We start from the raw sequence: 23,351 nt of genomic DNA, 5'->3' as shown, positions 1-23,351 counted from the left end.
CACGCCTGTAATCCTAGCACTCTGGGAAACAGAGGCCAGTGGATTGCCTGAGCTCACTAATTCCAGACCAGACTGAGCCAGAGGAAGACCTCGTCTCTAAAAATAGCTAGGCATTGTGGTGGGGGCCTATAGGCTAAGGCAAGAGAATCACTTGAGCCCAAGAGTTTGAGGTTGCAGTGAGCTATGATGCAAGGGCACACAATGAGACTGTGTCTAAAAGAAAAAGAAAAAGAAAGATGCTTATTGCCCCATTATCACCTCATAACATGGTTCATTTCCTGCTGCTCATCACCAGAACACGCGCCAAGTTACCTTCAGAGGTAGAAGCCATGATTAATACCTTCTGCGAGTAGGAAGCGGGAATTCTGAGAAAGGGGGCAGAAGCAATAATGGGACCAAACAGGGCTCACCATGGCCTTTCTGCAAGACTCAGGGTGCCTACCCCTGCCCCCACAGAGAACTCAGGGAGCCTGTGCCTCAAAGCAAGGGTCCTTGGAGAAAAGTGGCAACTAGGGTCATCGGGGCTCTTCTGAAAAATGAGCAAAACTGGGGCGGGGGGTGCGCAGCGTGGATGGAGAAGAAGAGTCACGGAAAGTGGAAAGAGCGCGAGTTTTGGAGTTAGACACACCTGCACTGAAATCATGGTTCCACGTGGTCTTAGGCGAGTCATTTAACTTCTCTGAGCCACGGTTTCCTCGTCTGCTATGGGGAGTCTGACAGCCATTTCCAAAGGCTTTTGTGTGGCTGAGTCGGTAAGGCGCTGGCCCCATATACCGAGGGTGGCGGGTTCAAACCCGGCCCCGGCCAAACTGCAACCAAAAAATAGCTGGGCGTTGTGGCGAACGCCTGTAGTCCCAGCTACTCGGGAGGCTGAGGCAAGAGAATCGCTTAAGCCCAGGAGTTGGAGGTTGCTGTGAGCTGTGTGATGCCACGGCACTCTACCGAGGGCCATAAAGTTAGACTGTCTCTACAAAAAAAAAAAAAAAAAAGAAACAAGCTGATGAACGGGGGCGGGGTGTCTGTGCGCATGCGCCTGTGCCTCTGCGCCTGCATTTAGCGCCGCTGGATTTCCCTCGCTCTAGCAGCAGACGCTTTCTCTCCAGCTCAAGGAGCCTGTGCCTGCGTCCCCTTCATCAGAGCAGGCTTAATGTTGTCAGGACAGCATTAACCTTAGCAGTGTTGGGAAGAGGCCTCTGATAATCCTCCCAGTGTGGCTGTAATATCCACAACACACCGCAGGGTGGAACATGTTCTGAGCCCAGGCAGCATGTGAGGAGTCGGCCCTCTCTGCCTGGCTTCCCAGTGGTGACAAGTGTGGCCTCTAGAGTCAGATTGAGGTTTGAATCCTAGCTCAGCCACTACCTACCTGTGACCAAATTTGGCCAAATGTGTTTCTGAGGATTAAAAAGTATACACCTACTTTGCAAATGTGTTGTGAGGATTAAATAAGATGCTGCATATGAGGTAATTAGCAAAGTGCCCAGCACATAAAAAACAATAAATAGTTTTATTTTTATTGTTGCTTCTATCTGTTTCAGTTCCTTTCCTCTGTGATCACGGATTGCATCTTTCCCTCTCTGATCACAGATTGCATCCCATTTTTTGTTCCCAGAGGGAGGCAGCATGGTAGGGGCATCAGGCCAGTTGCCAGGCTAACTTTGACACTGCAGGTCCACGCCTCTGTGCTTCCAGGAGCGAACGGAGCATCAGCATCAGGAAACAGCTTTTGGTTCAGGACTGGGAGAGGGAGTCAAAAGGTCAGGAGCCAGGAAGGTACAGGGTCAGAGGAGGTGAGGACTGAGACAGGAAGGGGGTGATGCACCCCAGTCTTCCTTAGTTGGCTCTGCTGAGATGCCTGGAGCTCTCCCTCTGGGTGCTGGCTCTGAAATGCAGAGGTGGGCCCATGTGGGATAAGGATGGTTCAGACACCAGTCCCCACCACTTCCCCCAGGCCTCCATTTTTATTCTCTGCTCTGTTCAGATTTGGCATCTCTCAATGCTGATGCATTTTCTGACTCTGGCCTATTCCAGGCCTGTTTTTGCTCCGCACAAACCTTCTCCCTCCAGATATGACCCCAGCCTGTGCCTGTTTGGGGCTGTGTTATTCCCACTTGGTACCAGTAGCTATGAGGTCTGAGCACAGCTGTCATGTCTTCACAATATGTTTACCAAAAGCAAAGTGAAAGATACAAGTGACCTGGAGTATCTATGGGTTTTTTTTATTTTAATTGCCACTTCTTTGGAAAAGTGTTAATGTCATCCAAATGAGGCATGAACTGTGAATGCTCTGAAATATTTTGTTTGAAAAGGGTCCTATGGGAGATGTGAAGGGGCTCTGAGGATTCTTGAAAGCTCCTGTCTATGCCTTAGAGACTTGTTAAAATAAGCTTTTCATTTAAGTCTGAAGCATGGATTGCTTACTCTGAATTTAAGGCCTTCATTTGTCAGAACATGAAATGCCCAGTGCCCCAGTAGCCCCATCCCAGGCTCACCCAACTACGTAAACCTCCCATCACACACTCCCTGAGACTCAGAGCTTGACTTTAAATGAGGGGAATTGGTGCTAAGGCTTTTGAGGGTTTGAAGCTGCAACTGTGTGCTTCACACTCCGTACTCAAGCAGTGCAAGTCAATTCATACCAAATTGATCTGAATGTAAGTACAAATAAGAATGAATAATAGCTAGAACGTACGGAGCATTAGCTATGTCCCAGGCATTGTATTAGCACATTGCATGAATTGTCATTTAATACCAACCGTGGTAGATCCTTTTGACCCCATTTCACAGTTGAGAAAACTACAAAAGATCAAGAGACTTACTTGCCAAAAAGACACAAAGCTAGTAAACGCTGCCATCAGGATATGAACTCAGGTATGAACCTAGAGCTTGTACTCTCAACCGCGCTACTTTTTTATTTTATTTTATTTTTTTGAGCCAGAGTCTCACTTTGTTGCCTCAGTAGAGTGCCCTGACATCCTGGCGTCATAGCTCACAGCAACCTCAAACTCTTGGGCTCAAGTGATTCTCTTGCCTCTGACAGCTGTTGATCACCCAGATATTGAATAACCACTAGACGAAGTGATTCACAACAAGAAGCTGCAGTGCCCACACATATGGACCCGCCATCTTTGGAGCCTTCATAGATTTTTTTAAAAAAAGATACATGGGTGGCACCTGTGGCTCAAAGGAGTAGGGTGCCAGCCCCATATGCCGGAGGTGGCGGGTTCAAACCCAGCCCGGCCAAAAACTGCAAAAAAAAAAAAAAATACACATGGAATTTTATCATCATAAATAAACACTAATGGAGGATCCAAATCATTATTATTGTGCTGGGTTTTGCAAAAGCAACATCAGTATGTCCTTAGTTGGGACCCGAAAGCCAACATTTAATTGTAAAGCGGGTGAATCTGCAGGGCCAGCTAACTCGGTGGCCACCTGAACCCCACCCACACTGATTTTACTTGTTGATGAAGTATAATAAGGGAAAAGGCATTGTCATCAGACAGTATCTCATTTTTTGGATCTCATATCTTAGATTTCTTTTTTATAAGTCTTGGCCTGGCTTGCCATAATTTGAAGATCTCCAGCACTTTAAAAATCACAACACAGGGCAGCGCCTGTGGCTCAAAGGAGTAGGGCGCTGGCCCCATATACCAGAGGTGGTGGGTTCAAACCCGGCCCCGGCTAAAAACTGCAAAAAAAAAAAAAAAAAAATCACAATACAGAAAGCCTGGATATATAGTATATACCGTACATAATATATAATATATCCTGATGAAAAGTTTCCTGTGATATAGTATTAAGAAAACATTTTAAAGTTACAGTACAGAACATGACAATCAGTATGATGCCATTTTTGTGGGAAAAGCTATATATATTGTCCACATGTGCACAAAGACCTGGAAAAATACATACCAAGTAACATTCTAGAGAAGGAGGTAGAGACAGAGGGAGGGAGATCTTGAAATAGAATATTGAAGTGCTCGCCATTGACATTGCGTGCTTCCATGATGTTAACATTTTCTATAGTAAGTAGGGAGAGGGGGTCACGGTGGATGGCACACCTCTTGGGGCAGGACATAATTATAAGAAGGACTATATCTAACAAATGCAATCTATGTAACCTAATTGTTTGTACCCTCAATGAATCCCCAACAATAAACAAAAATTTTTAAATATAAAATTAAATTAAAAAGTACATACTATTCTAGAATTAAAAATCAAAGGGAAAAAAAGTAGACCAGAAGCTACAGTATGAAGAAATTATAGACAAAACTTAGAAAGTGAGAAATTATCCTGGAAGTGTTGGGGAGCCCTTGCTGGGGTTGGACAGGAAACAGATATGGTCAGACTTACAGAAGGAGTGGGTGGCCTGCGGGAGGAGGGATACTGGAGGTGGTGGGTGGGACAGTGTGAACACAGGAGGTCTCCAGCCTGACTGGGGTGAGGGCTGCAGAGGGAGGCAGCCGGTGATGCCCCAGGCAGCTGATGGATGTGCCTTTAGCACACATAGGACCACTGGACAGGGACAGGGGACTGGGGTCAGATGAAAGGCTCAGACATGGGCCTGTGAGGTGAGCACAGGAAAACCAGGTCTCGGGAGACACAGAGCTGGTGTCCAGGACATGGACAGACAGGTTGTGTTCCATAGCGATTTCACGACAGTTTCTTTCTCTGTTATTCAACAGATATTTATCAGGAGTGAGTGAGGGATATACTATAAACAAACAAATCAACAAATCTGCCATGAGAAATGCAACTGCTTCCCTGCAGAGGCGGGCATGTAGGGGTTATCACTGCATCTGAAGATTCTTGCCTCTGACCAAGAAAGGGCACCCCAAAGAGCTCAAGGTCAGGAAGAGGCTGAGAGCTGCCCTGATGGGTAGCTCTGTGGCTTGTCCTGCGGGCTCTTCACCCTCCCCTGGGGCCATCTGTAGGAGTCCAGGCCATTCTGGATCTGGCAGAGCTCCCTGCATCTCTAAGGCCTACCCTGCAATGACCCTTCCCTGGGAATGGACCAGCAGCTCTAAATTAGAAAGATTTTTATAACCTTTGGGCCTGAGCCTGGGAGGCACATCTGGCCTCCTTCCTCCACTTTCCTCAGGGGTGTGGGACTTTTCTGGGCAGGGTACCCAACCAAGTCATCAATTCATCCTAAATATGCTCCAGGCGCCTACTGCCAGGCACAGCTCTGAGGACTGTGAGCCAGCCAAGCAAGCCTCTGCCCCCAGAGCTCTTCCTTTCCCAACTGGTAACATTTTGGAGTTTTCTACGCACAACGGACTGCTGGGCCCAGGCCAGAGAAGGGGAGATCCAGGCCAGCTGACTCCTCTCTGAAGAAAACCCCTGCCAAAGCTGAATTTGGACCCATGGAGGCCTTAAGCCTTGCAAAGATCATAGTGCCCCTCACCCTACTCCCAGGCACAATTAAGAATGAAAGCCCAGCAAAATTACAAAATCAAGCAAGGTCAACAAAGTTCTGATTTTTGCCCTACAATAACCATTTAGTGTTTTCCTTCAAAATGTTATCAAATTCTTCCTCAAAAAATTATTTTAGGTTCCCCAGATACTAATGGTGCTCCATACACCATCCAAAGCAAAATCAGGCTGAATAATCCTAGTAGCACAGTGAGTGTGGGCCACAACTTCATTCTGGCCTCCCCCTCCAAGGGAGCCTGGTCCAGTGCAGGGGTCTTACCAGCAGGAGAAGCCTCAGGGTGGCAGTCCTTTGGGTCAGAGGTTGGCTACACTGCAGTTCCTGCTGATCCAGTTTGCAAGGGGTAGGTCCTCCTCAGTGCCTGAACTCACCGCACATAACTTGGCCCTCCCGGCTTCAGACAGCAAGGGCATCTGGCCAACCCAGGCAGGGTCCAGGTCAGAGCTCTGGCTCCAGTAGGGAAGGGATGAGCTGAACCGGAAAGCAAAGGTGTAGCTCGATGGGCCCACCAACATCTAGAACATGCCTCGCACAGTGGATACTCAGTCCTACCTCCTGTGTTGCTGTGGCTCCAGATGGCTCCACACTTAGGCAGGTAGAGCTTCCACAGCCGGTAAGGGAGGGGGGTCAAAGCCCTGTTGTTCCCATGGTCTAGCTCTGCTCACTAAATATCTGTGGTCTTCTCTTGCAGAGTGATGAGGTCCTCACAGTCATCAAAGCCAAAGCCCAGTGGCCAGCCTGGCAGCCTCTCAACGTGTAAGTAGCACAGACATCCTGCCTCATCCTAGCCTTATACTTGAAGCTACCTGCCAAGTGACCACCACATACCAGTAATGTCAGTAAAGCCAGTGAGACCTCTCAGGTGAACAAGCAGGCGAGGTGCTGCTCTGTGCTCCATCACATGTGTTCCATCTCCTCATGAATGCTGGCTCGGTCTCTGTTTTACCCCAGCAGCTTTAATCACACAAAGGACACACTTCAGACATGAAGATGAACTGTTTTGTATTCACTCGTGCTCTCAGCCACAAAGGACTGAGCATACCTTGGCCTTAGAGTACCCAGGTGTCCTCACTCTAAGCAAGTCTGGCTCAGGGAAAATCAGACTGACCCAGGTCCCATTCTCAGCGCCATGTCATTTCTGTCTACTCTATTTCTTGGAGATTTCATCTGCCCTTGAGTCTCTGATGACCAGGGTCTCTGGTGACAGTTCCCGGAGCTGTCACTCCCCCAGAGGGCTGAATGGATAGACAGGTAAGGAGCAGACTCTGTTTGAGACACCTCTCCATGGATGGCCCACACAGACCTAACTCATCACATCCAAAATGGAGCCCATCAGCTTCGCACAAACATGCTGTTCTCCACATGGAGAAACATCAAAAGTATAGGGAGTCACCAAGTCCTGTGGCTTGTACCTTCCCACTATTTCATCAATCAGTCCCTAGCTGGCCACTCTCCCCCATTAGTTCAAGCCATCCACCCTTTCTCACCCTGATGACTTCACCTTTTTCCCTTGCTGTAGCCCCCTAATCTGATTCTTCAACCACACTGCTACCAGAATGATCTGAATCCAAATTTGTCATGTCCACCCTTCTTAATCCCTTCATGGCATCCCTTGGCCTCCAGGATCAAGTCCACACCTCTTTGTTTAGCTTGTCAGGCCACAATGAACAACGCGCACCTCAGGGATCCATTTCTGGGGCTCCCACACTGTACCTCACTCTGACAACAGGAATCCTGTGTAGTTCCTGAATGAGCCTTGATTCCCATTCATCCTCTAAGGATGCAAGGCCTGGAACAAACTTCCCAATCACCCACAAGAAAATGCTGTCAGAACATTCTGGGCTTTCCACTCTATTGAAGAATCTACATGCATTAGCAAAGACAACAACAGCACGGGGAATGTGTGAGGTATTGCTTGGTGGGAGGACAGCCGAGACCAAAGCGATAGGAAGGGAAGTGCAGACATGCAGAGGCAGATGCCCTCAATGGGGCAGTGGGAGCTGAGAAAGGAGACGCACTCGCACGTGACTAGCAGACAGGCCCCAGGCAGCAACAGCACATCCCCTGCTGAGTGCCAGATCTACATACACAGTTCCCGCTCTTTGGGACACCCCAGCCAAGAGGAGAAACAGACAATAAAAAGAGTTGTGCCACATACTCCTCTAGGTCTGCCCTTTGCACAAAGTAGAGGTGACACAGTATATACCAAATATACAAACTATAACGTTATCACAGTAGCTCCGTAACCTCCAAGGGGACAGATGTTAGGATGAGGATATGAGTGTCTCTGGAACCCCAGAAAAGGAGCATAACTCAGCTTAGGGTAGAGGAAAGGTTGGTGAAGGCTTCGTGCAAGGGCTGAGTCTGGTAGAATGCTCCTGATCCTGCTCAGGACGGGCCCAGGTCTGGGTGGAGCTGAGACCTGAAGTGGGGGCCTGAGGAGGAGAGGGCCAACACTTGGACAGCTGACCAAGGGTACCCAGCTGGCTGCAAAAGGGCCTTTCTAGCCTTGCTCTGGATCTTCTCTGAGGAAGCTCATACCAGGGCAGTAGAAAACTGACCTGTTCAAGAAATGCCTTTCACACCAATGAAAACTGGAGTAAAGGCCTGTGCCCTGAGCTTTCCCTGGACAGGTGGTATTTTCCTGCCTCATCCTTGTCCTGCTAAAAAGCACTTGTGTGAATTCATAAAGGTCTTTGGCCCCCTTTGCATAGTTAACATCAATTAGCAGTCAGGCCTCCCTGATTCCCCTTTGCTCATGCTCTCTCTTCAGCTCCTCCCAGCATCCAGGCTCCCAGCACCTGTATGCAAAGAACCCCTCACCTATGGTCCTCTGAGCAGCCAGGGCCTCAAAGGCATGCAGGGGACGGGGCTGTCTGGGCCACAGAGTTTGTGGATGCCAATGTTAGCTCTACCAAGGAATCCTTATACCAGTTTTCCCTTAAGGAGCCTAGGATTAGAAAGATGTAAATGACAAAGCAAGATGCATTCAAGGACAGAAGAAGGGAATGAGAGAGAAAGAGAGCGATATCCTTTTACCTTTAGCATCTACTCTGTACCCAATTCCCCTGAGAGGAAATGACATTTATTATCCCACTTAATCCTCATAATAACCCTATGAGGTTGGTATCATGATGCCCATTTTACCAGTGATAAATGGAGACTCAGAGTGTATAATACATGGCCAGCATCATCGTATACTTGTGTCAAAGATGGAACTAGAATTCCAGCCACATCCAACTGACTGTAATGCCTGTGCTTTTCACTACAAGATGACTTCAATTAACAATTCATTCATTTTCCCATTTTTTAATTAAGACATCTGTAACAGCCAATCAGGCTTCTGATCAGCAGAAAATGAATAGTGTGACCACACCAAATTGTCTGACTCCTGCTCCAAAACAGAAGAAAACAAAATCTTGACTTTCAATTACCCTGTATCCTTTTTATCAAGGGTAACAAACATTTCATTGACTCAACAAATACTAATTGAGGGTCTCCAAAGAAAAGTGCCATGAAAGGTCCTTAAGGATACTGTGGTGAGCACAGCAGAGTTCCTCTTAGAGTTACACTTCAGTAGGGAGAGATACTTACTGAATGATCACACAGACAAATGGGACATGTTGAGGAAAGAAAGTCATAAGGTACCATGAGAGTGTGTGAAGAGGATCCTGGTGCTACCCCTGAGGGTCAGAGATAGCTTCCCCAAGGAAATGGCAATGGCACTAAGAGCTAAAGAATCAGTAGGAGTCAACTAGGTAAAGAAGCAAAACAAGAGAACATTCTAGAAAACCTATATATAGAGAGATACCATCATCCAAGGCCCTGTATGAGGAGGGAATAGAGTATATTTAAGGCACTAAAAGGCTTTGGTCTAGTTGGATCCAGAAATCAAAGATGAACTTGGTGTGAGGCCAAGTCATGCAATGTTTAAATTTTGCATTTTTATTATAAAGGTTATCAGAACTCACTGAAGGGTTTAAGTAGAAGGATGACATGATTAGAATTGCATTAAAAAAAAAAAAACCAATGACAACACTCCAGCTCCCATGAGAAAACATAGATGGCCACGCCCAGTGAGGAGGCTACTGCAGAGGGCCCGGAGAGAATGAACTGAGACTTCCACTAGGATGGTGGTGGAGGTGGGAGGGAGAGAGGTGGAAGGTTATAAGAGATATGTAAGAGGTAAAATCAACAGGTTGTGGTGACAGGGTAACTGAGGAGGAGGAGGGAGACACAGTGGGCATATTGCCTCCCGCGTGTCTGGTTGGCATCACTAAGGAGATGGTAGAGCCACTTGTAAGACTAAGAACAGTGGATGAAGTTTGATGGGAAAGGTCACGAGTTGTGAATGTGTTAGGTGTTAAGATCTATTCAAGACCTGCAGTTAGTGGTGTTAAGTACACAGGTGATTACATAGTGCTGAGACTCGGCAAGGATTCTACACTGAGATATAAACTTGGGAGTCATCAAGAAATGGGAGACAGTCACTGCCAAGGGCAGCGATGAGAGAGAGTTCAGAAACAAGAGGGGGCTTAGGATCAAGTCCCAAAGAGCTCCCCCATATAATGCTAAGGAGAACTTATGTGCAAAGATACAGAAAAGGAGTGGGGAGGAAGTTTGGTATCCAGAAGCTCAGGGAAGAAAAGTGTCAAGGAGCATGGTCAGCTGTGCCCACTACTGCTAAGAGATCAGCTAAGATCGGAGCTGCCCAATGCTCTTTGGATTTTTCAACATGAAGATCATCAGTGACCTTATTGGGAATCCTTGCTGCTGAGGGATGGGGGAAAGCAGCCCAGAGTGGGTGAAGGGTGATCAAAAAGTAAGGCTTGGAGTCAGCAAATATACACAACTCTTCTGTGAAGTCAGCTACACAAGAAGAAAGGCTGGCAATAGCCCCAAGGGAATGAAAGTGTCAGTGGAGCTTTTGTTTTGCTTTTTTAAAAAGGAAGAGACTTTCTGAATAAATTAAAAGCATATTTTGGTACAACTTCTGACACTTCATCCATCCCTCAAACTTCCTGGGACCCCAGTGGAACAAAATTACCTGATAGCAAACACGCAGACCTCCCAAGCACCCAAAACCTCTCCCCTCGGTGCCACTGTCTTGTTAAGGGAAAGGAATTTTCCTTTGATTTTCCCATACCCTAGTCTCCCCTTTCCTCTTCCAAATCTCATTAGGAAGTCAAATTAGGAAGCCTACACGCAGCCACGTTTTGTTTTTCAGCAACAGCCCTGCCCCTCTTTACTAAGCCTGCCTGAGGTTAATGGGATTCCAGCTTCCCTCCACCCAGTGGAAAGGCAGGGTGACCTACTTTGAAAGGTCCTGCCCGTTGAAACTGACTTGTTTTTCAATGATCTTCATCTTTATCCCCAGGACCACTTCTCAAAGGACAGCCATGAATGAACAAATTAGCTGCTGACTTGTTTAGCTCAATAAATCAAGCTGTGGCCCTGACAGCTGGGAGTGCAGGTAGAGACAGGAAAGACAAATTCTGAACAGAACCCACATCCTTCACTAGTTCCTCGGGCACCTAAGAAGAAAATGCCCAGGTTCCCTGCAAATCAATTCTGAATGCATATCACCCAGTTCCTCCAATTTCATTTGAATGCTAACAATTACTTACTGGAACTTTTAAAAATAATTATTTCCTTTCTTTCTTAAAATGAAGCCTGCAAAGGATTGTCACTCCCCTTAAATTATTCTCAGCCACTCTCTTTAATTAACACTGATTAGACAAAGGCCCGTGTTTGTGAGGTCAGTGGAGCAGAGACATGGTCACCCTCTCCAGAAATCCAAAGCCTCAGTTCTCCAAGAGGAGATTTTAAGAGTTTCTCTTAAATCAGAGCAGGTCCGTGGACGTCTTCAGAATTGTCTTCTAAAAGAAGACAGGCTTTGGACTAGAGAAGCAGTGGTAGATCTAAGCCTCCAGATGGACCTGGAGTCCTAGATGGCTCCTGGTTGTAAACAGAGTTTTCGGACCATCCAGAACTTAAACCTTTTCCTCCACACACCTGGAACTTCAGCCTAGTGAAGGTCTTGGACGCCCCCTCGTGGCTCAAGTGAGTTTTAGCAATTTCAAAAACGAACACTCCCATTGAGTGGTTTAGGAAATCATTCAGAGTCTCTGGTGTTAATCTTCAATTTAGAAAGGGATGATAAATCTCTAAAAGGAGTATGAAAATCCAGTGGTGTTTGTTTTGGTTTTGGTTTTTTTTAGACAAAGTCTCAAGCTGTTGACCTGGATAGAATGCTGTGGCATCATAGCTCACAGCAACCTCCAACTCATGGGCTCAAGCGATCCTCTTGCCTCAGTTTTTCTATTTTAGTAGAGACGGGGTCTCACTTTTACTCATGCTGGTTGCGAACTCATGAACCCAAGCAATCCACTCTCCTCGGCCTCCCAGACTGCTAGGATTACAGGCGTGAGCCACCACGCCTGGCTATGGGGTTTTTTTGTTTTGTTGGTTGGTTTAGTTTGGTTTTTGTTTTGTTTTGTTTTTTTGAGACAGAGTCTACTCTGTTGTTCAGGCTAGAGTGCCATGGAGTCAGCCCAGCTCACAACAACCTCAAACTCTTGGGCTCAAGTGATCCTCCTGCTTCAGCCTCCCGAGTAGCTGGGACTACAGGCGCCTGCCACCACGACCTGCTAATTTTACTATTTTTTAGTAGAGGCAGGGTCTCAACTTTTGCTCAGGCGAGTCTCAAATTCCTGAGCTCAAATGATCCTCTTGCCTCAGCCTCCCGGAGTTGTAGGATTATAGACATGAGCCACCATGCCTGGACAAAAAAAAAAAAAAAAAATTCTGTTTTTGTCTTATTTTTTGTTGTTGTGTTTCTGGAAGTTTTCTTTGGAAAAGCTGAAAAAGAAGGAAATCAATTTTTACTAAGTCCAATCATGTATTGGTTACTATGATAAGCAATTTCCTCACAATAAAACTTTGGGATAGGTCTGATAATGCAGCAGCCATCTTGTAGACATAGTAACTACAAAGAGAGATAAGGTCAAAGCCCCTGTCACATAGCTAATAAATAAGTGGCTGGACCCAAGATTCTGATCTAGCTTTGTTTCAGTGACCTGGAGTCTACATATCATCCTGTCTCTCTGCATATAAAAAAAGGAAACATTTCTCCATATTTTCCTTTGTTTCTCATTTTTCTGAAGTGTATTGTCTGTCCGTAACTTTCTTTATCTAGTAGGATTGTGGCCTTTTTCCACAAATGCGGATTAGCTTTGTACACAGTACTGATGCTAACACTTGGTCAGTCACACCTCATGGAGACATTTTTTGCCAACATGTCATTTTTCTCTCCAGATCAGTACTGTTATTTTCATTGTACAGATGTTGTGATTGACGTATAATTCAATTAGTTAATTTCTCCCTTTGTAATTGCTTTCATGGTTGCAAAGTTGAGAAAATTAGTATTTCTCTAATAGATCTGAAAATGTTACTGTTTTCTACACTGTGGCCGTTTTCTATTTGACTCTAGGTCTGTTATTATTATTTTGTGGTATATGACATCAGATGTGAATCTAATCTTTTTTATTGCGATTACCTTAGCCCAATCTCCCTTCTTGCACTATTCCTTTCCCTCTAATTCAAACAACCTATTTTGTATTAGTCTTTATATAGTTTCCAGGATCTCCAATTTGTGCCACTGATTTATATTTCTGTCTAACCTGAGTATCACACTATTCTGATGATCAAATACTCTGCTAGATAGTGTGGCTAGATCAACTCTCTTTGCTAGAAAACTGATACACATTTAAATCCCAGATTTGAAAAACTGAAAATCAAATTAACAAAATATCATCCGGGCATATAAAAATGCATGCATAATAACTTTTACTACAGTTGGAACAAATTAAAGAACTCCAGTCCTGTCTAGTATTTTCTAAAGAAAAGTTATCTGGGGTCTTATTCATCTCATTATTTTTAGTATAGAAGTAATAAATACTTGGAAAGATATTTAATTAAATGTGAAGGTCAAAGGAAGTACAAGAGCTCCACATTCATTTCTTAGATTAATTCATTTATTAAAACGAACATTTGAAGGGAATTCACTGCATGCCAAGTTCTAAGCCAGGCACTGGGATATAGCTGTAAACATAACAGAAATGGTCCCTACCCATTGAAACCTGGTGGAGAAGACAGATGTTAACAAGAAATTCCAAAGAAAGAATGAGCTCAGCAAGATATAGGAAGGTAGAAAGGGGGCCTAGGCAATTCAGGGAGAGGTCAAGGAATGTCTACCCCAGAAAGTATTATTTAAACTGGGGGTCAGGGGAATTTTTCAGATAAGAGAAAGGTAAAGGGTGTATCTGAAGATGCTAAAAAAAATGCTCTGGAGCCTTATAGATTCAAATTTACCATATTACCCAACGTAAGTCAGGCATTTTGTACAGGCCTGGGTTGCTCCAAATTTTCCACACTTTGAAACACTTACCACATTTGGAGAGTACCTCACTTAGGCTACAGGCTTCGCTACAATAGATCTGGCCAAAATGCATTTCCCCAAGGCCTTGTTCACAGATGGTTACGTCCCTCGGCTGGGCAGGTATCAGGATAATGTGTTGGTGTAGAGTCTCTACAGATGTTTGGTCTCCACGGATCTAGGTCCCTGAGTAGAGCTGTTTTTGTCCCTTTAGGTTGTCATGGTAAATAGTGTCCCCCATGGGGAGTACAGGGTATGAATGACTAACTTGACCTAAAATCACACACTTAGGGAGATAGGAAGGCGATAGGTGGAGTGGTCAGACTCTGTGGCAGTGGAAGAGGAAGGCAGCCCCTCAAGGGACTGCTGGGCCCCCACTCCATCCCTCCAAGGTCCAAGAGCCAAGTGGGGAGGGGGCGTGAAGCAGCCATACCCAGATGCCAGTGCTCTCTGCCTGACAGTTACTAGAAGGCAGGCCAGACCCTGTCCAGGGAGTCCCTAAGTGAGCAAATCCAAGCCTCCGCGAACTACCATCCTTGTACAAGCCAGGTCTTTCAAGAGGCTGCTAAAACCTCTGACCTACATACCAGAAAATGCATACATAGGAAAAGGAAATTAATGCCCTGATTTGCACCTAACTTGCAGACTATGTCAGCACTGTGCTTCAGCGGTTTATAAAGGCCTCCAAATAAAACATCTCATTAGACCCTCACAGCAACACCACAAATAGGTATTGTTAGATGAAGACACAGAGACTCTGAAGGGGGTGAGTGAGCAGGTCTAGAGCTAAGCAGCAGGGAATCGAAGCCATCACGCACCCACTGGTCAGTCAGCCCACAGGGCACTTGGACTCTGGTGTGTAGCTGTGAAACTCCCTGCCTTCAGGAGTTCCGTTCCATCTAGCTGGGGGAGACTGAGCAGTGAAGAAGTGGTTACAGCCATAGAGTCTGGCTACAGAGACCAGTAGTGTGTGGGAATGAGGACCAGAGGCACCTGCCTCAGCTGAGGTGGAAGCTCCTCGGAAAGGTGACACATGACCTGTGGCTCGAAAGATGAGTAGACCAGTGATTCTCAAACTTGAGGTACATCAGCATCACCCAGTAGGATTTTTAAAACAGATCGCAGGGTCCTACCCTCAAAGTCTCTAGTTCAGTAAATCTAGGGTAGGGCCCACAGTTTACAATTTCCAAGAAGTTCCCAGGGGATGCCCATGCTGCTGGCATAAGGACTGCGCTTCTCTCACATCTCTGATGAAGAGCAGCAGGACCTGGCTGGCCTGGCCAGGGCCCGGGGAGCTTCTAAAGAGTGGGAGGGGCGGTAAGGAGAGGCAGAGAGAGGCAGCGGCACCGGGCCTCGTCAACCCGCTGAGGCCATAGCCGGGGCTCAGGACAGGCTCTTCTTCTACGCCAGGGCCAGAACCTAGACTGGCATCAGGCTGAAACGTGAAGACCACTCAGACCATCACCAAGTGACCCTACAGTACCTTTCTCAGTAACAGGAAGAGTAAGGGGTCCCTCTGGTGCCAGGCATGGGGCTGAGGACTGTAGGCAGGTTGGCTCATTTAACCTCACAATAACCCTTTGGAGGAGACACATGTGATCACCATTTTAAATAAGACTGAGGCACAGAAAGTTTTGGTAATTTGCCTGAGGATACACAGCAAGAGGTGATGCCAGGACGCACACCTGGTGTCCTGGTATCCAGGCTTCTCTTCACCTCTGCCCATTGTTTGGTCCCATCTGGCTGACAGATACCAAGGGGTCCAGTCCCATGGGCCCAAGCAAGTCTGGGATCATCACTTCCTAGGGCCAGAGGAGGGCAGTCAGAAGCAGCAGGTCCCAACAGAGGGCACAGGGACTCCCAAGCAGCTGCGGTGGCCCAGCCTCTAGCTGGACTGAGCAGACCAGCTGGTCCCCAGCCAAGGACTCTCCACCATTAGCCTGGAGGCTGGAGTCAGGCCTAGCTGCCTTCAAGCCTTAGCCCCCTATTGGCTATGTCTCTTAAGTTCATTAACCTCTGTACACCTCCATTGCCTCTCTACAAAACAGGAAAATCATTCTAACCCCACAAGACTGTCCTGAGGGGAAAATGAAATGACATGGTTCTGCCACCCCCAAGTGCTGAGTGGATGTGGTTCTCTTTTCTCCCCAGACCCTCAGGGGACTGCCACCATTTGTGGCATGTGGCCCTGGCCGCTCCTGAGACTTCCTGGTGAGGAGATAGAGGTAGAAGAGCTGCCTGCTGTGGCTGTAGACCAGGGTGTAACTCCCACAGCTGGGGCTGTCAGCCAAAGGTCTCTGCCTCTGTAGCTGGTCCTCAACTGGAGGAGATGGCCCTGGCACCAGCTGTGAGGAGATGGGTGCACCAGCAGGGCCTTCCTCTAGGCCACTTTTTGAGGGCAATGGAGGCAGCAGGCTTAAAAAAAATAATAAGCAAGCTCTGTGGCTCTCCTAAAATTGGACATGGGGGTGGTATGGGATTCTTTCCCTGTTTGTTCAGTGGATGGGCTCAGGACAGAGAAGCGTGTAACCAGTAGTGGCCAAAGGCAGAGTTCACAGGGAAACCGAGAATCTGACTACTCTGTGTCCCTCTCGTCCTCTGTCTATGGTCTGGCCACATGTTCCTCAGTGTGAAACCCTGGAGCCCTGATATAATGGTCTCTGTATTTGGTTTCCAGGAGAGCAGCCCCCTCAGCTGAATTTTCAGTGGACAGGACACGCCACTTAATGTCATTCCTGACCATGATGGGCCCCAGTCCTGACTGGAACGTGGGCTTATCTGCGGAGGATCTGTGCACCAAGGAATGTGGCTGGGTCCAGAGGGTGGTGCAAGACCTGATTCCCTGGGATGCGGGCACCGACAGTGGGGTGACCTATGAGGTATGTGCGTGCCTAGAGTGGTGAATGGCAAAACTTTCCGAGAGCCTCCCCCTTGCCCATCCCTGCTCTCGATGTCTTGGACACAGAGGGAGATATGACCTAGGCTGTATGCTACCTGAACTTGCATTCTGGTCTAAGAGGCCAGCATGGTCTCCTCTTCCTGTAAAGTATGATTTGGGCTCTGGGAAGTGTCTGTGCAATGGTTAGGAGAGCATGGAGAGGGACTCTGCTAAGGAGCAGTTACTGGTGAGCAAGAGAACAGCATTCTGAAGGCACAGAGAGGGCAAACGCAGGGAAAAGCAGGAAAGTGTCTAAGGTCGGGCCAGATCCTGAAGGTTTCCAAGGAGTTTTGATGCTGTCCTGAATGTCCTATTTCTCGGGGCCTTGCTCTAGGCCACTTCTAGAGGGCAATGGAGGTAGCAGGTCTCTGGTCAAGTGCATTGAAATCTAGAGCCATCAGAAATCCAATGGGAGAATAATCTAGAACAGGCATCAACAAACTACAGTTTACAAGACAATTCTGCCCTACCACGGGACTCGTAAATAAAGTTTTCACAGCCGGCTACACTCATCCAGTCACATACTGTCTGGGGCTGCCTTCCCACTACAACAGCCAAGTTGAGTATTAGCAACAGACACAGTAGGGCTCACAAAGCCTGAAATATTTACCAACTGACCCTGTACTGAAAAAAGTTTGCTGATGCCTGGTCTAGTAGGAAGAGTTCTGGATTCAGGCCAATGTGGCTCAACCATTTCCTAGCTGAGATGACTTTTCTGAAACTTGGCTTCATCATCTGGGCAAACTCTTGTGTGGAAGACTTAAAGTATAGCTCTAGAAATTTCCAAGCACAGCATATGGTATGAATAGAAATCCACAAATATAAATAGTACACTTGTTAAATTCCTATCAAGGTTTCTGTTCTGATCCATATAACCAATGGCTTTTGCAGGTCTTACCAGTTTTATTTCTCACTCTCCGCATCTGTGTTTTTCCTACAGTCACCCAACAAGCCCACAATTCCCCAGGAGAAAATTCGGCCCCTGACCAGTCTGGACCATCCTCAGAGTCCTTTCTATGATCCAGAGGGTGGGTCTATCACTCAAGTAGCCAGAGTTGTCATCGAGAGAATCGCCCGGAAGGTATTGGGTTAGAGCTTATTCTGGCACAGACTCTTCCCATCAGGAGTACCAGGAAGACTGCATACCTTTTTGCTCTAGAATTAGGGATTCCCTGGAAGAAAGCACCTCAGGATATGAAATTCCTGACCCTCCCAGAGTTTCCAGCATGCAAATTATTTTATAACATGTAATTGAACCAAATGAGCTCAGTAGTGAGGCACAGTGCTCAAATGAATGATTTAATCCAGGCAAATCAATTTCATCATGAGTTCCATAATCAATTACTAATGTCTGCCATGGGTCAGGAGCTAAGAAGCAGTGAGTCATTTATTTACCATCCCTACCATTCAGCCACTCCTGCTTTCTTGACAATTCTTTTTCAATCAGATTGCAAATATCTGCCCAGAACTTTCCCATGGCAAAGGATTTGTACAGATTGGGCATTAGATTTTATGTTCTCCTTCATCCTTCCCCTACACATTCCCTTCTTTCTCTAATGTGAGCCCTCCAAGTAAAATTCCTTTGGCAGGGGGAACAATGCAATATTGTACCTGACAATGTTGATGATATCGTAGCAGACCTGGCTCCAGAAGAGAAAGATGAAGGTATGTTGTCTTCCTTTGTTGGCACAACCCTTCGGGAGAGCAATGTGCTCATTTCAAGAACCATAAACGTTTCATATCCTTTAACCTGGTAATCCCATCTCTGAGAATTTCTCAAGAAATAATTTAAAATAAAGCCAAGGCTAGGCACAAAGTGCAAGGAAATTGATAAAATTATGATGTCAGAATATGTATTCAAAACATCAGGCCTTTAAAATGATCAGGTGAGGGCAGTGCCTGTGCCTCAAGGAGTAGGGTGCCAGTCTCATATGCCGGAGGTGGCGGGTTCAAACCCAGCCCCGGCCAAAAACCACAAAAGAAAAAAATAAATAAATAAATAAAATGATCAGGTGAATCTCACCTGAATGGGCTTCACACTCCTCAGACCACTCTCTGCTTGACTCTCACACTATGAGGCAGGCATGGATCATCCACTCCCCCAGCAAGCAGGTGTGGCCCAGGTCCTATAGTCAGGAGGGACTGACAGAGCCATAATTCAAGCTCAAGTTTTCTCACAAGATCTGGAGCCAGGCAGCCTGGATGGTCTAGTCCAAGGTAACTAGAAGCTAACCTTTCTGCTTCAGTTTCCTCGGTTGTAAAGTGGGAATTATAACAGAACCTGCCTCATAGACAGCTGCTGTGAGGATCAAATGGGATAAAACGTGTCAGGGACTTAGGATGATGCCGGTACATAATAAGTACTCAATGAACAGTGTCTGGCCTCATTCTTATGATACCTGAGTATGGGATCACAGGTAAGAGGAAGCCACAACATGAGAAAGGCCCCGTGCTTTCCAAAATTGCCGGTGATACCTGCGTGTGTGTGGTAACAAGGTCTGCGAAGGACCTTGAGGATAAGATGTTCACATGTTTTAAGAAAGGAATAATGAGAGAGTCATTCCAATTATTTAAATATTTATTAGCAAAATGTTAAAATATCATTTTAAAAAAGAATCGAATGGCTGTTTTCATCCCAGGAGCACCCAGGTTCACTCAGGCTGGTCTAGCAGCATGGCTTTTCTTGTCCCCAGTGGGCTGGTCTTGGGAGAGGGCCAGTCTCAGCTCCCACAGGCTCCCAAGGAAAATACATCAAACCCTCTTTCCAGATGACACCCCTGAAACCTGCATCTACTCCAACTGGTCCCCGTGGTCCGCCTGCAGCTCCTCCACCTGTGACAAAGGCAAGCGGATGCGACAGCGCATGCTGAAGGCACAGCTAGACCTCAGTGTCCCCTGCCCCGACACCCAGGACTTCCAGCCCTGCATGGGCCCCGGCTGCAGCGACGAAGGTGAGGAGATAGCCCAGACCAGCAGGGGCTGGCAGCAGCTCAGGAACGGAGGGCCTGCCTGGCGACATGGGCCCCTCACACCCAGTCAGGCAGCATCCCTGATAGGGGTACTGCGACCCTGACCCTAGATGTCAGCAGAGTCCACCTCAGGCACAACTCTATCTGCAATAGTGGCTGAGGGCTCTGAACACAGAAAACGTCTTACAACATCAAAAGAATTCTTGAGATTGATGGAATACCCCCATCTCTCTCCATGGAACAAAAAATGCACAAGTTACTAAAGAACTAACAAACATAGACATACCAAATAATTGCAAATAACAAGTAGCCTGCTTCCGTGTCTCAACTCCAGTCTCTTTTTAAGGAGCCAGTGAAGGCCAAGACTAATTCAAGATTCTGTAATTCTGACTTACATGGTCTCTCATCAATGCCTGAGTTGGAGTGTTCAGCTTTGTATCCTGAGCTTTGGGCTCATTGCAGAAAATCTCAGTCTGTCTGTCTGCAACTGGGCAAAGCTCAGGCTTGATCTATGAGCGTGTAATATCTATGCCACGGTGGCTCAAGCTTGAAGACTGCTCTAAGCTGATTGCTGTGCAAAGGTTGGCTGCCTGCTTCCCAAGGCATGACTCCTCTCTCTTTCTGGATAGATTTATATACTGTCCTTTGACCTTACAGAGTGCAATGGGAGGGGATATTTAGACTGGATGGGTATGACAGGAAGAAAGCCACTTTCAAGCTGAGGATTACTAAAGAAAGCTTACCCCACTGCAGGTCATTCACTCCCTGGGGGGACTGGGGGCACTCTTAAATGCTACTCTCCCTGCACTCCCATGGTGGTCTATTGCTATTCTGCACATAATAAGGTCCTTTGAAGAGGACAAAACTCTGCCATAGACAAGCATTCCTACAAGCAGGCAGGGACAAGTCTGACTGGTCTGTCAACACTAAAGCCTCCTTCTTGGGGCTGAGGATGAGGAGCTGTCTGACTAAGGCCTCAGTGGGAGTTGGGGTCTTTAACCTCCCCCTCCACAACAAAAAAATAGCCAGACGTTGTGGCAGGCACCTGTAGTCCCAGCTAGTCGGAAGGCTGAGGCAAGAGAATCGCCTAAGCCCCAGAGCTGGAGGTTGCTATGAGCTGCAACACAACAGTGATAAAGTGTGACTTTCTGTCTGAAAAAAAAAAGTCCTTCCTCAAGCCACTTCAGTTGGCTCCCAGGTGGTAATGACAGTTCTGAAACATTCTAGACTGTGCCTATTTTTTCCCTGGGGTCCATGCTCCCTAGAAGCTACCCAGCCCAGAGCCAGAGTTCTCATGTACACACATCAAGTTCCCTTCTGCATGTAATTATTTGTGGGAGTGGCTGGAATAGGAAGGAAGCAGAGACCTCTGTGGACATCCTGAAGGAATCATTTGTATATGACAAGGTACATGGACTTCCTTGGGTTGTTCAAGGTACCTGGGCTTCCTTGGGTTGTTGCAGCTGCCTCTTAGTTAAATTTCTTCCTAATGATCTGGACTAGCCATTAGGTCTTGTGAGCTCTCCCTATTTCTGTCCTCTTACAAGGTACCACTTGAGGGATCTTTTACAAACAAAAATCTTACACGTCAGACCCCAGCTGGCTGTGGCTTTCTACTGGCTACATGCAAAACTCCTCAGCTTAATCCATGTGTCCTGAAATAGTCTGCAGAGAACCAAGCAAATGAGCGTTGTGACCTGACGCACATCTAACACAGTTTAACATGACACTGTGGTTATCAGAAAGGGCATGTTATCAGAAAAGCACCAGAGGATATCCATTTGCGGGATAATTAAAGGGCCTTTTGAGCCCTGCCTCTCAGAAGACACACGCAGGTTGGCAGTGATCATAGTCAGCCTGCTGGGGTAATGTGTTGCCAGGTCACGAGAAGCCTGAGCTGGAGACTTGTCAAGTCCCATCCCGCAGCCACATCCCACTGGAACGTTGCTTTCTTACTTGGTTGTACTTGCTGCCTTCAGTTAGCCCATCCCCAGGACTGACATGCGGATTCCAGCTGTGTTTTTTTTATTGCACCATCAGCACTGTCCAGCCACACCGTCCTTAGGTTAAACACTGTCTAGGCAGGACACACAGCTGACAGTCTATGGACGTGTGCAGGATGGCCTCGCTCAGACATCAATCCTTCTTTTTGGCTTCATCTCCCAATACCATACACATGCGAACACTCTACGCAGAGGGATTGCAGGCGTTTTCCCTTCCCCTTAAATACAAATGTCCTTTACCAACAAAAGTCCACTCAGATGTGCTCACCCTGCTATGTAAAATCTTCCCCAGAACACCAAGAAACAGGTTTTCCCTCCTCTGTGCTCCTTGATATCTGAGTCTACCTCTGTTGTCCTATTTTCAGTACCTGGAATCATTGTTAATTTATGGGTTACCGACATCAAGGGAGGCAGTGAGATGTCTGTGGCCACCTGGCATAATCTGCTCTTTGGGTACAGATCAGTCCTGTGTCCCAAGGCTAATCACAATCCTCAGGAGCAAAATTCTCTCATCTATTTTTCTAGAATGTAAAATGGCAGCTTCAGACAAAATTTCGGGTTCCTCTGAGCAAAACAGCTTGTACCACGTCTCAGAATATAGATCATTTCTTTCAGCCCTGTCCAGTAGAACTTTCTGCAATGACGTTCTATTCCACACTGTCCAATACGGTAGCCACTAGGTACACATGGCAATTGCACACTTAAAATATGGTTTAGTGACTGAAAAAGTGAATTTCAAATTTTATTTAATGATCTTTGATGTCTGTTACATTTTAGACCATACAAGTGGATTGTGATTTATCTTATATATAAAGTTACATTTTGTACTGCACATTTTATGTGTGCATATATATGTCTATATGTATTTTAACAACCTTCTACTATCCAAATATCTTTCAAATGTATTTACATGGAATAAGGGGTAATCCTGAGTGCTCCACGCACCTGGCAAGGCAGCATTCCCTCTTAGAGAACAGTACCTGATTTACAGATTTTTTTTTTTTTTGAGACAGAATCTCATTTTGTTACCCTCAGTAGAGAGCTATGGCATCATAGCTCACATCAACCTTAAATTCAGGGGCTCAAGCGATCCTCTTGCCTCAGCCTCTAGAGTAGCTGGGACTACAGGCGCCTGCCACCATGCCTGGCTAATTTTTCTGTTTTTACTAGAGACGGGGCTCTTGCTCAGGCTGGTCTTGAACGAGTGAGATCAGGCAATCCACCCGCCTCGGCCTCCCAGAGTGCTGCAGATTTAGACCTCCTACATGTCCTTGCCTCCTTCCTAACTCCCCTTGACCGCCAGTGGGTTCCGTACCGGAGTCAGTTCCCTTCGCGGTCCGCCGCAGCGCCCCGCTGCAGCGAGCGCTCGGTGTGTTGCAGACGGCTCCACCTGCACCATGTCCGAGTGGATCACCTGGTCGCCCTGCAGCATCTCCTGCGGCACGGGCATGCGGTCCCGGGAGAGGTACGTGAAGCAATTCCCGGAGGACGGCTCCGTGTGCACGCTGCCCACCGAGGAGACGGAGAAGTGCACGGTCAACGAGGAGTGCTGTGAGTGCAGAGCTGG

General features: G+C 46.9%; 1 protein-coding gene across 1 annotated transcript in view; it reads left to right on the top strand.

Annotated features, from left to right (window-relative positions):
* The window catches only part of SPON1 (spondin 1), a 295,842-nt gene that overhangs the window by 263,447 nt on the left and 9,044 nt on the right, over positions 1–23,351 (top strand). Inside the window, exons 7-12 of the mRNA XM_053562823.1 lie at positions 6,129–6,193; positions 16,552–16,753; positions 17,753–17,893; positions 18,402–18,477; positions 19,581–19,763; positions 23,165–23,335. Coding sequence (XP_053418798.1) covers positions 6,129–6,193; positions 16,552–16,753; positions 17,753–17,893; positions 18,402–18,477; positions 19,581–19,763; positions 23,165–23,335 — 838 coding nt within the window. The remainder of the gene's footprint in view (positions 1–6,128; positions 6,194–16,551; positions 16,754–17,752; positions 17,894–18,401; positions 18,478–19,580; positions 19,764–23,164; positions 23,336–23,351) is intronic.

Source organism: Nycticebus coucang, chromosome 14 (assembly GCF_027406575.1).
Source record: "Nycticebus coucang isolate mNycCou1 chromosome 14, mNycCou1.pri, whole genome shotgun sequence".
NCBI lineage: Eukaryota > Metazoa > Chordata > Mammalia > Primates > Lorisidae > Nycticebus > Nycticebus coucang.
This window is presented reverse-complemented; position numbering and strand designations above follow the sequence as displayed.